Genomic DNA, 13,916 nt, shown 5'->3' with positions numbered 1-13,916 from the left:
GCAGCACACCGCCATGACACTTGTATACCTATGTAACAAACCTGCACGTTCTGCGCATGTACCCCAGAACTTAAGGTATAGTAATTTAAAAAAAGTTGTTTTGAATCCTCTTGTCATTCAATTCCTGCCTTTATCTAATCATTCAGCAAGACCTAGCAGCTTTACCTACATAATATATATAAATCATTCATTAAGAAAATCCCCTAACCCCATTGCCACCATCAGATCTGAACCATCATGATATTTCATATGGACTACTTACTGTAATAACTTATCAGCTTCCTAATTGTACTCCCTCACCAAAGTATACAGTATTCTTCCTATAACTAAAGTGAAGTTAAATCTATATTTAAGTCAAATTATGTTGCACATAGCTTTAAATTCTTCAATATCTTTCCCTTGCACTTAAATCCAAATTCCCTCTCACGACCTACAAAGTCTTTTATTATCTTGACTATGATCTCCTGCCATTCACTCCTTGCTCATCACGCTTTGGTCATTCAAACCTTTGTCACATTTTCTCAAACATTTGCTCCTTAAGGTCTTTGCACTTACTTGCTCTTCCATCTTTTGGAGATATTATTCCTCCAGGATGTTGTATGACTAGATTATATTTGTCATTCAAGTCTCAGCTAAGAGCTCATTTTCTTGGGTTGATCTATCCTGACTATGCTGTATACAGGTATCCTTCACCTTCAGTTGTTCTCAATTGCATTAATCATGACTCATAATAATTTCTTTGTTTACTTGATCATTATTTGTCTTCCATAATGCTTTCTAAGACTGTACATTTCATGAGAGCATGGATTTTGTCACATTTGATCTGTATTTTCTGCACCCAAGATAGAGTCTAACAGTCAGACATTCAATGTGCTAATGGATATCTTTTTATTAAGCTGGGAACTAAAACAGAAAAAAGGAGTCTTTCTGTGTTTTCTGTAGCCCCTTCACTACACTCACCTAGAGAAAGCCTGAAAACTCTATCCTAAATACTTGGAGTGAAAGACAGTGCAAATATTTCTTTCAACCCTGAGTTATCATCTTTGCATAATTTCTCAGAATTAATATAATCTCAGAAGAAAATACACCTACCTTGGTTGTATTACTTTCATCCTAGGTAGGCCAGAACGAGAATTATGTACAGTAAGAGGTTACTAACACTGATACTATTTCTACCTCTGTATCCTTTGCCTGGCTGCTGACCACAGAGGAATTGAATTTTGAGGTGCTATGTTTGCAACTAAATTTCTAGGGTCCACAATATAGAGGCACCAAATATGGAGCTTCCAAGATTCCAATCAGCCTTCAAGTTTCTTTTGTTTCTATGCCTAAAAAATTAACACAAACTGGGCCTTGGCTCAGTTAGGGTATGGGGAAAGGTATTCTTTGAGACAGTATTAAAAAAAAGTAAGCTTTAGCCTATGCGTCTAATTTTCTTTTTTTTTTAAATTACAGGGTACCCAAAACATCTTTGTAAATTTAGCAGTTAAATCAGTGTGTATCTTTTTCACTTTCAGAGTCAGAGAGGAAAAATGAACATATAAAACTAGTATAAAACTAATTTTGATTTTTACCAAATTTATTGATGAGAACATTTATATCTCTTTATTTGTAAATATTTTCTTTTTTGTACACAAAGCTCCTGGCTACTCTAGGTTGGTTAGTACAGGATTGATCATCCCAAAATATCTTTGCCACAATACAAATGATGTGCTTTTGATGCTATGTCCCAAATGCATATTTCCTTTTGTGGCCTGACATACGGTATTGTCTGGAGAATATTCAATATATGCTTGAAAAGAGAATGTGTTCTCTCTTTCTTTTATGGAGTCTTTCGTAAATATCAGATCGGGTTGCTTGATACTGTTTGTTAATGTATTCTATATTCTTAGGGATGTTCTGCTGTTCTACAAATTACTGAAAGAGAATCATTGAATCCTTTTAAAAAAGATGTCTTATATACAATCCAAACAATGTTTCCCTGGGGTGTAGAGATGATCTACATTGAGGCAATATATCCTTTGAGAGTTTTGACATTTTAACGTGACCATATATAAGCTTTTGATGGAAGGTCTTATCACAGCATCTTGACAATCATTGCCTGGTGCAGTCTGTGGAAGTACATCTTTTGTAGAGAAATTTTCTTTGATAAATAATTAATAGTTCAATTTAGGCTTCTTATTTTATAAACGTTTTCTACATAAAATTTCCCTTTTTACTTATAGATTATCCTTCATTGACCTGCAATGCTCAAATAATCTTTGAACTTACTCTGACAATATATTTATCCATTAATATATACCTTCACTGTGATTATAATAAGATTATTCGTAGAATTCCACAGCATTTATTAAGAACTGTCACTTTATTGAGTCTTTGCCAAAAGTAGAGCTTTGCAGAGTGATCCGAGAAGAACAATCTAATGAAGATTATGAGAAGGAACTAGTTGCTTTTCATAAAGATGCAAATAACAACAAGATCCTATTAAAGTTGTTTTGAATTGGTCACACAACTTTGCATCTGGAAACAGGGTTTAGAACTATGAAAATGCCATCTACTCAATAGTTTATATTAGGATATTAATTTCTCTTTGTTCTGAAACACGTTTTAAAAAACAGCAACTCTAAAGAAAGGAAGAGTGAGAGAAGAGAGAAACAGACACAGAGTCAGACACAGAGATACAGAGATCCAGCCAGCTGTACATAAGATTCCCTACATTACAATTACAGATAATACTAATTAAGTTTTAGGAATCATTAATCTATAAAACATTAACGCAACAACTGAAGTTAATTTAGAAACATCTTATCTTTGTTTGTCCTAGAAAAGCTTAGTTTTTCTTCAGATCTGTTTATGTTGTTGGAATTTTCTTCCTTTTAGAATAGACATTACTGTCCAAAGCACCTTTAGAGATGCGCGTCTTAATTTATTGTTCCCCAGTATTAGGATAAATGAATGGCTTGAGGGGTAGATTAGAGCTATAAACTCACCAAAAATCACAGCTAATTCCGTCTCTGGAATAAAGTAGCTGGAGGTGGCGATGAGAAAGGACAAATAGTAGGCAATAAAGAGGAGAAGGAAGGAAATGACAGCTTTCAGGGCTCTCACATGGGCTTCTCTGCTGGGGTCTCTGCACCCTGTGGCACCGAGCTGCATTCGCCTGATATGTCTCCGCAGGGAGAGGATCAAGAGGAAAAATGACATCAGGCACACAGAAAAGGGGAGCAGCGTTACCAGGTTGAGAAATAACTTGGTAGAAGCATGTTGAGCCTTATTTACTCTGCAACTCCAAGTTAAGTTTGTTTTCCTCTTTGCCTTCACACAACGCCTGAAATCAGCATTCAGATTCTCAGTGGCTGGAAGGTTAATAAACACAGAGAGAACCACGCACCCCAATAGAATCCAGGAAATCACCCTGTCAATTCTCCATTTCATCCAGAGGAAAAGTGGGTGAAAGAAAGTAGCTATCTTGAAGAAATAGTAAATGCTGAGGCAGGTTGCAAACCAGATGCTTAAATGGTTGGTTAGTGTCCAGAAGAAGTCAATGATTCTCATTTGTTTACCAGTGGCATAGACATCTGGATACAGCACCAACATAAAACAATCTAATAGTATTACGCATAATAGACAAATTCTGGAAATGGCCAGACTTGTGAGGATTAAATCAATGGAGGCAATTTTCCTCTTCTTGACCCAGTCCATACAGTTTACCAATCCAATGAATGCATTCCCTAAGATCCCCACTGAAAACTCTCCAATTGCTAAGAAGAATAAAGTAGTTTGTACTTTATCTGTCATGTTTAAATAGAGAAATATGCAATTAGTTTCTAGTTGACCTGATGGAGTTTGACATCCACACCTGCTTCTTAGATTTTGATGTAGTTTTCTTTACCTCTGTTGTAGTCTGTCTTGTGATGGAGACTGGAATGATAAATGAAGACTGGAGCTATCTTCATTAAATCCTAATTAGTCCTGACAAACAATGTGGTTGGTGATCCTTGGTCTGGCCACTGTATGCCCATTTACCTACTCAGTAGGTTGTAATTTTCCACATATGGTTAATTTAGGCTGAGCTACTTTACTAAGATGCAAATTCAGTCAATTCCCTTTCATGGTCCTGCATTGTCTTTCTGAGGCTAAGGTGTGCGCATTTTGGATTCGTTAGTTTGTGATGTATATTACCTCAATAGGGTTTCTAGTTTTAGAAACTAAAAATTCAGGACACCCAGTTAAACTTGAATTACAGGTAAGAAAATGAATAATTTTTTAGTGTATGTCCCAAATTACTTAAGATCAGTGCTTTCAGGAAGTACTGAAATTCAAATTTGATGGAGTTCTCCATTCTGGCAACCTAAACATCAAGAATTTGGTAGCAAGTATAAAACTAGCAAAAATGGAAATTTCTTGAAGAATTTTTATTTTCCTGAATGTTAATATTGATAATTAGTCAAGAATCTAAAATTTGGTTCCATAGTGAGAGTTATATATTTTCAGGAAATTTAAAAAGTTAACACTAAATATAGATTATTTGATTCCAAATAAACTTTTTAGGTGATTATTTTGGCCATTTAGATGAACAGTTATATGGCATAGTGTCTCTTTAATACAACACATTGTCTTATTGACCAAGTGACATTTAATGGTTACTAAACAATGTTATATATAATAAGATAGAGGACCTATAATAAAAAAAAGCTATTGATTATCTTTAAATTTTTCATTTTCTCTTAAAATGTTCTCAAGGAAACTTTGAGAGGTATTAGATATGTCTGTTACCTTGTTTGTGATGATGATATCATGGGTGTTTGAAATTGTATACATTAAATATGTGCAGTTCTTTTTATATCAATTATACTTTTATAAAGATTTAGAAAAATTTAAAAAATGTTCTCAAGGGTAGTTGTATGCATGACAGAGAAGATAGTAAAATTCTGTATTTCATTCTTTCTACGTTCCTCCATACAAATTACATGAGTATCTAGATCCTCAACCCTTCTAGCAGCAGACTGAAGGTTAAACTTTCCACATCTCTAAAGATGTATTCTTAGTTTGAAATAGCTTCTCTACTTTAGAGTTACTGAGAAGTGCTTTACTACATGATGTTTCCATAGACTAGTTTTTGGGTACTCACATCTTCCTAGGAACGCATGTCTTCTCTTATCCTTCCTTAAAGGACAAACCTTCATTCCGGAGATGTAGCCTCAGTTTTGGACAGTCTGCATGATTATGTAGCCATGTTCACAGAAAACTGGAACATCACCTATGATAGGACAATCTTGGAAATGATCCCTGACCTAGACTCATCGTTTCCTTTTATTTATTTATTTATTTCTGAGACAGAGTTTCGCTCTTGTTGCTCAGGCTGGAGTGCAATTTCGGCTCACCGCAACCTCCACCTCCCAAGTTCAAGCGATTCTCCTGCCTCAGCCTGCCAAGTCGCTGGTATTACAAGCATGTGCCACCATGCCTGGCTAATTTTGTATTTTTAGTAGAGATGGGGTTTACCCATGTTGGTCAGGCTGGTTTCGAACTCCCGACCTCAGGTGATCCGCCATCCTCAGCCTCCCAGAGTGCTGGGATTACAGGTGTGAGCCACTGTGCTTGGCCTAGACTCATCATTTCTATCCCACAGTGTATCCTGGTAAATGAAGTACTCATAGGAACTATGATGACGTATTTGGCCAAATTATTTTTAGACTTTTGTTTTGTTTGGTTTTGGAAATAAATGTAGATCTTATGCATACCAATGTTGTATAGCATGAAGTTATGTGAATATATAGTTAAGAAAAAAAGTTCTACAAGACAGCATTTTGTCAAAAGCTTACTACTTTGAACCCCAGTCACTGTGGTCACTGGAAATGTTTGAAACATTGGAGAGGCAAGAAACAAAATATGGAAGAAAAAAACTTAAGCCTAGTGGGGTAAAACCTTCCCAAAAGTACTAATTCAATAAAACATTTATTTCATCTAAACATTTAGAAAAATATAAAGTTCATCCTAGTATAAAATCTACAGGTATTTTGTAGAATATATTAATAATATCCCATCAAGAGAACATGAATTCTTCCATCTTGTACAATAAAGAGTAACATAAACAGCTAGCATGTTAGAAATACAGTTCATAAATTTATATACTTAGGGCTATAAATATTAGTAATACACAGAGTGAGTTTTGCATAATAATAAGACAATTGATAATTTTCAGGTAAGTAGTGTTTTAGTTATAGTAAAAGGAAATTAGTAGATTGAAATGCATCAAAATTAAACATAGAAAGTAATAGAGTAAAAGTGGCATTGTACAGCCGTGTTAGAACATACACAACCTGAGATATGCCAGACCAAACGTTTCAATAATACTATAGTGAGGATGGATTTCATGTTAACAGAAAAATTAAAATTTTTAGTTACTTATTTTCCTTCTTTTTTATAAAAATTATTCTGTATTTTTTGTAAACATTTGTTGCTTCTTCCAGTGACGGTATGTGCTTATTCCATGGTATATGCTAATTTCTTCCCAATTCATTTCTTTTGTTAAGTCCTGAGTGAAAACCTTTGCAGGGTCTGGCTAGAGAAAAGAACCTGAGTGGGCAGTCTGACTGATATTTGTTATCCCCATTCTTTTATCCAGATTGTGAAGAGGGCTTAGGAACACCTCTTAGTGGGTGGTACTTGAATGGGTTTGATTCACACCCAGGTGCTCCATGAAAAGCAAGTTGTTTGAGAGGAAATTTAATCTCAAGGAAAATAAATAGAAAGCATCAGAACAAGGTTAATCAGAAAATATTATCTAGGAGACCATAGAAAGCATCATCCAGGAAAACCAAAGACAGACCGGAGAAGATCTGAGTTCCTAGTCAATAAGCCAAATGGGAGTGACTCAGCAGAGCCACGAAAGGAGCACAGTTAAGGACCGGCAATAAAAATGTATGACAGAGAAAAATGAGAAATCAGTTAGTGTAGCTCAGGTTGACTTTACCATGAGCCAAAGTAAAATCTAAAAAGATTTTAACCAGGCAATACATGCCTAACATTTGCGGTGAGGAGACAAGAAGAGAACCATGAGCTGTGAAATTCTTCGAGGAAAAGGAGTGTAAAGATGAGCATTTCTGGGTTGTAAAGAGATACAAAAGATATATTCATTAGTTTGCTACTAGGTCCTGATAATACCTAAAGATATCCATCTAAAATAAATGAGATAACTGGGGAAAATGAGAATAGACTTATAAGAAAATCATATTTTTTGTTAGTGAACATTTGATTTTAAATTCAATTTGTAAGATTTCATACCATGCAGGCAATTTTTCTACACGTCAGCATTCTGACAGATGCCTGCCTCAGTTTGTTATTTAAAATAACTAAAATAAGTGAGTGACCCGAGGGATAGAGAATTGCTACAATCTCTCCAAACGCCATAGCTAACTTGTAGTTTGTAATAAGATAGCTAAAGTTCACCAAAAGCGAAGTAATATAGTATAGGAAAAAAAAGAAGATAAGCAAAGTCATAGTTTTAATGGCTCTCACATGAGCTTCTGTGCTTGGGTCTCTACCGCCAGTAGCATAGAGTTTTATTTGCTTGGTATGTCTCCGTAAAGATCTTACTAAAAGGAAAAATGACATCAATGACACAATAAATGGGACAATTGCAAGCAAGTTAAAGAGAGTCAAGTGTTCAAAATATGGCATTTTACTCACATGGAACATTTCAGTAACGTTTCTTTTATGTTTGGCAATTGCATGAAACCTATAATCATGACTCAGTACTGTTGCTATTATAAGGCTGACCAGCAAGGAAATGGCAAAACATCCCAACAGGATCCAGCGAACCACCATATCAATTTTCCACTTCAGCCAGAGAAAAAGTGGGTGAGAGGAATTGGCTACCTTGAGAAAATAGAAGACATTAAGGCAGGCGGTAAACCACATATTTAAGTAGTTGGCAAATGTCCAGAAGGTACAAATGACTATCTGTAGTTTACTTTTTGTATAAACATCTGGGTAAAGTACTATTACAATGCCATTTACAACCATTACACTGATCAAACAAATTCTGGAGATAACTAAATTGGTGAGGATGCAGTCAATTGTAGAGATCTTTTTCTTCTTAATCCAGTCAATCCAGTTGACTAGTCCAATGTATCCATTCCCCAATATTCCTATTATGAATTCTCCAGTTATTAGGATTATAAAGATGTTATCTGCAGGACTGAACATGTTTGTAGAGAGAACAATCTGATGTCAAATATCACCGTAGATGAGCTAATTTACAGGTGACCTGTTGAAGCATGATAAATAAATTCTTCGAATCATGCAATAATGTATTCATCTGCTATTATTTTGACTTCGTTATCATTCCAGAAGTGTTCAGCTCTCACCTGAAATAGGATTGTCTCTACATTCCTGAAGAAGAAACCAACTAATTGCTCCAAATGAGCAGCTTGACTACTTACTTATAGCCCGGAAAAATTATAATTGTTACCCTTTAGTGAGTGATAACTGAAATGCTTGGCTGAAATTACTCTCATGCAAATTCAAAGAGATTTTATATCACGAATTTGCAACAGGCTTCTTGCTGCAGCTCTATATTTGGACCTTCAAACTGAGTTTTGAATAGGGAGTCACAAAAAAAGAGATAAATGTTTAATAAAAATCCAACTGTGTAATTAAAACTTCATTTTCATCATGTAAGTAATAAATAAGCCACAAATCAGTTCTCCCAGATGCAAACAAATTTTCACTTTGGAAGTAATTAGTACAATTAGATTGTAGATAACATTTAATCAGAGGATAATAATTCTTGTCTTCATTTAAACGGCTAATTAGGGAAGGATATGATACAAATCTAATTATAAATGACATTTATTTTAGGCAGGCACATGGCAATATTTATGAAGAATTTGCTTTCTTTTCAATTGTTCCTTAGAAGTGAAATATGCCAGGTAAAGATTTGTTATCTTTATTTTTTTAATGTGAGAAATACCCTTGAAGACAATTTACTTCCTGAAACATTGTCTCTTGTATAATAAGCATTGTAATCTAAAATTAGGGAAATTTAAGTTTTACATTATTCTAGTTCCAATCAACTCTTTTTACAAGATTTGTAATCTCACAGTGCATATTATAGTCATATTTCTAGATAGGGCAAACACATAAAAAAGTGACTACTCGGCAGACTGAGGCAGGGGGATCACTTGAACCCGGAGGTGGAGGTTGCAGTGAGCCGAGATCACACCACTGCACTCCAGCCTGGGTGATACAGTGAGACTCCTTCTCAAAATAATAATAATAATAATAATAATAATAATAATTTTTTTACCTGCCAGTATTTCCAAAGAATAGGACTAATTCTACTATTAAATTGAATTTATTTGTTTTGGGGTGAGGGAGAGTACAACTTAGCCCCAAATACATTTACATGTAGGTAATGAAAATCACAAAACACGGCCGGGCGCGGTGGCTCAAGCCTGTAATCCCAGCACTTTGGGAGGCCGAGACGGGAGGATCACGAGGTCAGGAGATTGAGACCATCCTGGCTAACACGGTGAAACCCCGTCTCTACTAAAAAATACAAAAAACTAGCCGGGCGACGTGGCGGGCGCCTGTAGTCCCAGCTACTTGGGAGGCTGAGGCAGGAGAATGGCGTAAACCCAGGAGGCGGAGCTTGCAGTGAGCTGAGATCCGGCCACTGCACTCCAGCCTGGGCGGCAGAGCGAGACTCCGTCTCAAAAAAAAAAAAAAAAGTTTTGGACACAGTGGTGATGCTTGCACAACATTGTGAATGTAATCAGTGCCACAAAATTATACACTTAAAATGGTGAAAATGACAAATTTGTTATATAAATTTTATCACAATAAAATTAAAACAAAATAAATGTGTAAATTAAAAAAATTAATATTCCAGACCGTAAAAACATGCAGCATGGAAATGGCTATCAGGAGATAAGAACGAATTAAACTTAATTTTATATGAAAGGAAGATAAAGGTATCAATTTAAAACCCAGCACATGAAAATTTGATATCAATAGAAAACAGGAAAGGAAAAAAAATCTAAGATAAAGCATTAAAATAGAGTAAAAAGAAGAAATGAGAAGATAGAAAACAATATAATCACAATTACATTAAGTCTAAAAATGTTTCTCAATAATAATTTTGAGATTACATTATTAAATAAAGTGTCAAAAATGAGATATTTGTTTTCTACAAGAGACATTTAAAAGATAAAAAGCAGAAGTGTTGAAAATGCAGAGGTGGAAAACACATGATCTAGAAATGATAAATGCTTGAAGTGATGGATCCTAAATATCTTGATTTTTATTACACATTATATACATGAAACAAAATATCACATATACCTTACAATGTTGAATAAACACTATGTATCAAAATAAAATAAAATAAAATAAAATGTAACAAAATTAGGGAATTTACCAAGGACGAAATAAAATTTAAAGCAAAAACTTTCATGATAAGGGTTTTTAATATTAGTAAAAATAACCATAAGAAAGTAATGACCATGAATAAAAATGCAATTATCAACATTGCTTCAAATTAAATGGCAACTACAAAGAAAATAATTATGAGCATAAACAAATAAATCAGTAATTGAAAGTGTAGGTTTACTAATTTAACTATTGGAAATTTTCATGTATTACAGATGTAAACAAGTAATATTAATGTTCATCTAATGTGTATACATTTAACTTTAACACCATCAAACTCATTTAAAGAAAATCAGTCACAAAAATGGATCATACATTGGGCCAAATAAATCTCATCCTAGGCCAAATATCATACACATATGCTGTCTGACCCAACTTAAATAAAATATCAATACAAAAGTTACCTTTAAAAATCTCATTATTGTTAAATATCTCTTGCATTAAAATGAAACTGTAAAGAATATTTTGAAATTCTTTGAATTGAATACAATATAAGAACCATGTGTCAACATTTGTGGAATACATAGAAGTTGATATTTGGGCAGAAAACATACAATTTTGAATACCTTTACTGAAAAAAAAAAAGAAAGACTGAACAAAGCTAGTGAAACAAACAACTTTTGCCTTCAGAAATATGGCAAACTGTCATCCTAAGCAAATTAACACAGAAACAGAAAACCAACTATCACATGCTCTTGCTTCTAAGTGGGAGCTAAACATTGGGACACACAAACGTAAAAATGGCAACAATAGACACTGAGGACTAAGTGGAGAGGGAGAGATGGCAGGGATCGGGGGTAAGGACTGTCAAACTAGCTGTTGAGTACCATGCTCACTACCTGGGTGATGGGTTCAATTATACTCCAAACCTCAGCACCAAGGAATATAATCTGCTAACAAACCTGCAGCTGTACCCCCTTATTTAAAATAGAAGTTAAAATTATTTTTATAAATTAAAAAAACTGCATAAAAATATATGAAAACCCAGATGTCTGGAAAAGTCCTTCCAGTCCAGAAAAGATAAAGATACTGAAAAAGAAGCCTTCAGAATTATTTTTAAAGTGCATGGTCCAGCTGTCAAGAGAGTTAAAAACGAATCTTCAGATGCCAAAAATAGTGGGAAAGTGCAAATCATGAGAGGAAACAGTGCCGAAGACAGAGTTAGTCCCTAACTAACTATCTTGGAGTTAGATAGAGGAGATTGTCTATCAGAGGGCATTGTCACTCTCCTTTAAACCAGTGTTTAAGTATTTTTTTATTTTGTTATTTTTTTAAATTGATGTTCTGCGGTGAAAACATATATGCAAAACTATCCCTAAAGGCTGACGGAGCTGAGAGGCCAAAGAAAGAGGCTAACAAATCCAGTTTCTCAGAAAGAAATATTTATTTATTTATTTACTTATTTATAATGTTTACTCCAACCACTTTTTCGGTACAAGTGTTTTTTTGTTACGTGGATGAGTTATATAGTGAATTCTGAGATTTTAGTGCACCCATCACCTCAGTAGTGTAAATTGTACCTAATATGTAGCTTTTTTATCCCTATCCTCCCTTCCGACCTCCCCCTTTTGAGTCTCTAAAGACCACGATATCACTCTGTATTTCTTTGCACACTCATAGCTTAGCTCCCACTTATAACTGAGAACATACAGTTTTTGGTTTTCCAGTCCTGTGTTACTTCGCTTAGAATAATGATCTCCAGGTCTATCCAAGTTGCTGCAAAAGATATATACATCTTATACATATGTCTCTCTATATATCTTATACATAGATATATGTTCTCTTCTTTAAAAGAAATAAATATTTAATAGGAACTTATAAACAGAGGCATGTCTTGGGTGGCTGCAAGATATTGGATCCCCACACCCGCCCTCCAGAAAATATCCTTTATATATTAAGCTTTTTGGGTAAAACATTGTGCAGCTACTCATACCTCAGACTCTCTTGCTAAAACTTATGACCACTAAGAAGGTTAGATAAGCATCTTTATGAGGGGTCATCTATGTCACAGGAATTGTTTAAAGAGCTTGCTGCAGAACACATTGGTGTGCAAGAGATAAGCATCAGTGGCTGTGGTAGTTTTGCTTCAGGATGGCATCACTCTTTCTATGCAATAGGCTATTTTCCTACCTTATATAATAATAACTGTACACATTTATCAGGTACATAGTGTTTTGAAACATACAATATATAGTGATTCGGTAGGTTAATTAGAAGATCTATCATCTCAAACATTTATCATTTCTCTATTGGGAATATTGAAATCCTCCTTCCTGATATTTAAAACTATGTATTATTGTTAGCGATAGTCATCCTATAGTCCTATAAAACACTAGAACTTATTCCTCCTATCTAGCTGAATTTTGTATACTTTTACAAACCCTTGTCCTTCTCAGCCTCTGGTATACTCTGCTCTTCTTTTTACTTCTATGAGATCTTCTTTTTTTAGTTTTCTTATATGAGCGAGAATGTGTGGCGCTTAACTTTTTGTTTCTGGCTTATTTCATGTACCATAGTGTCTTCCCTTTCCATCCATGTCATTGCAAATGACACTTCATTTTTTTTTTTAAACTGTTATGGATAAATAGTATTCCATTGTGTATACATACAGCATTTTCTTCATCCATTCATAAACCAGTGCTTATGTTTTAAAAGATCATATGCATGTTGGATAAGACACCTGACTTGGACTTCTCCAAAGTTAGAAGTGAGATTGGATACTACCTATAAGCCAAGACCCCTGAAATGCAAAACCTTAATAGACAAATGAGAAAATAATATATGTCCAGCAAAAGGCTAAAGTAGGAGTATTAAACACTCAGCCAGGGTAGTTAATTGAAAGGGAAATGTAAGGGGGAATGAAAGAGGAATGTTGCTCTAAGAATTTGTAGCAATAGCGTTTCACTCATGTATATTTGGGGCTAGAAGTTAAATTCTATATAGCCTAAGTCATTGCAAACTGAAAAGTTTAGCTTAAAGAAGTTGAGACTGCAAGTGACCCCAGTCAGCCTTCACAAAGTCAAACTCTTTCTGGCAGACATCACTGTAAACCTGACCTCAAAGAATTCCCACAGATAATATTCTAATAAAACTGAGTTCAAAATAAAATCATAAAACATGTGAGGAACAAGCCAATATAATCAAAAGTTAGTACAAACAACAAAGTTAGTTATCAGAGCTACAAACACAGCAGATATCAGAATTAGAGCTTATGCAGTCTGTACAAATGCTAGGGAAGATTCTTTTTCTTTCCCTTGTTTCTCAAAGCAAGTATTACTAAACAGATATTTTTTCACATGCCTCATCTTTTATTTAGTTGCATTTTTCGTATGACATAAATTATTGCATAGAAAATTATGTAATACTACAAGAAAATTAAAATTATCTATAATTCCAGTATCCACAGATAAAGAACCTCGCCAACCAGTTTATGTATAAATCTAATCAGAACAGATTTTTAAAGTAACATGTTTATTATC

At 34.4% G+C, this 13,916-nt stretch overlaps 2 protein-coding genes across 2 annotated transcripts; both read right to left on the bottom strand.

The window, feature by feature from the left end:
• Positions 1 to 2,418: 2,418 nt before the first annotated feature.
• On the bottom strand, positions 2,419 to 3,859 carry TAS2R7 (taste 2 receptor member 7). Its single transcript, XM_010371395.1, has one exon. The coding sequence runs from the start codon at positions 3,796 to 3,798 to the stop codon at positions 2,842 to 2,844; it is 957 nt and encodes a 318-aa protein (XP_010369697.1). The 5' UTR covers positions 3,799 to 3,859; the 3' UTR covers positions 2,419 to 2,841.
• A 3,422-nt stretch (positions 3,860 to 7,281) lies between these two features.
• Positions 7,282 to 8,521, bottom strand: TAS2R8 (taste 2 receptor member 8). The gene has a single exon (XM_010371396.2). The coding sequence runs from the start codon at positions 8,209 to 8,211 to the stop codon at positions 7,282 to 7,284; it is 930 nt and encodes a 309-aa protein (XP_010369698.1). The 5' UTR covers positions 8,212 to 8,521.
• Positions 8,522 to 13,916: the final 5,395 nt, after the last annotated feature.

This window comes from Rhinopithecus roxellana, chromosome 10, assembly GCF_007565055.1.
Source record: "Rhinopithecus roxellana isolate Shanxi Qingling chromosome 10, ASM756505v1, whole genome shotgun sequence".
NCBI lineage: Eukaryota > Metazoa > Chordata > Mammalia > Primates > Cercopithecidae > Rhinopithecus > Rhinopithecus roxellana.
The sequence above is the reverse complement of the archived record's forward strand: the minus strand, read 5'-3'. Positions and strand labels throughout refer to the sequence as shown.

What these genes read in the sequence shown, in the direction of transcription:
- TAS2R7 (XM_010371395.1), bottom strand. Translation starts at nt 3,798, where the DNA reads ATGACAGATAAAGTACAAACTACTTTATTCTTCTTAGCAATTGGAGAG.
- TAS2R8 (XM_010371396.2), bottom strand. Translation starts at nt 8,211, where the DNA reads ATGTTCAGTCCTGCAGATAACATCTTTATAATCCTAATAACTGGAGAA.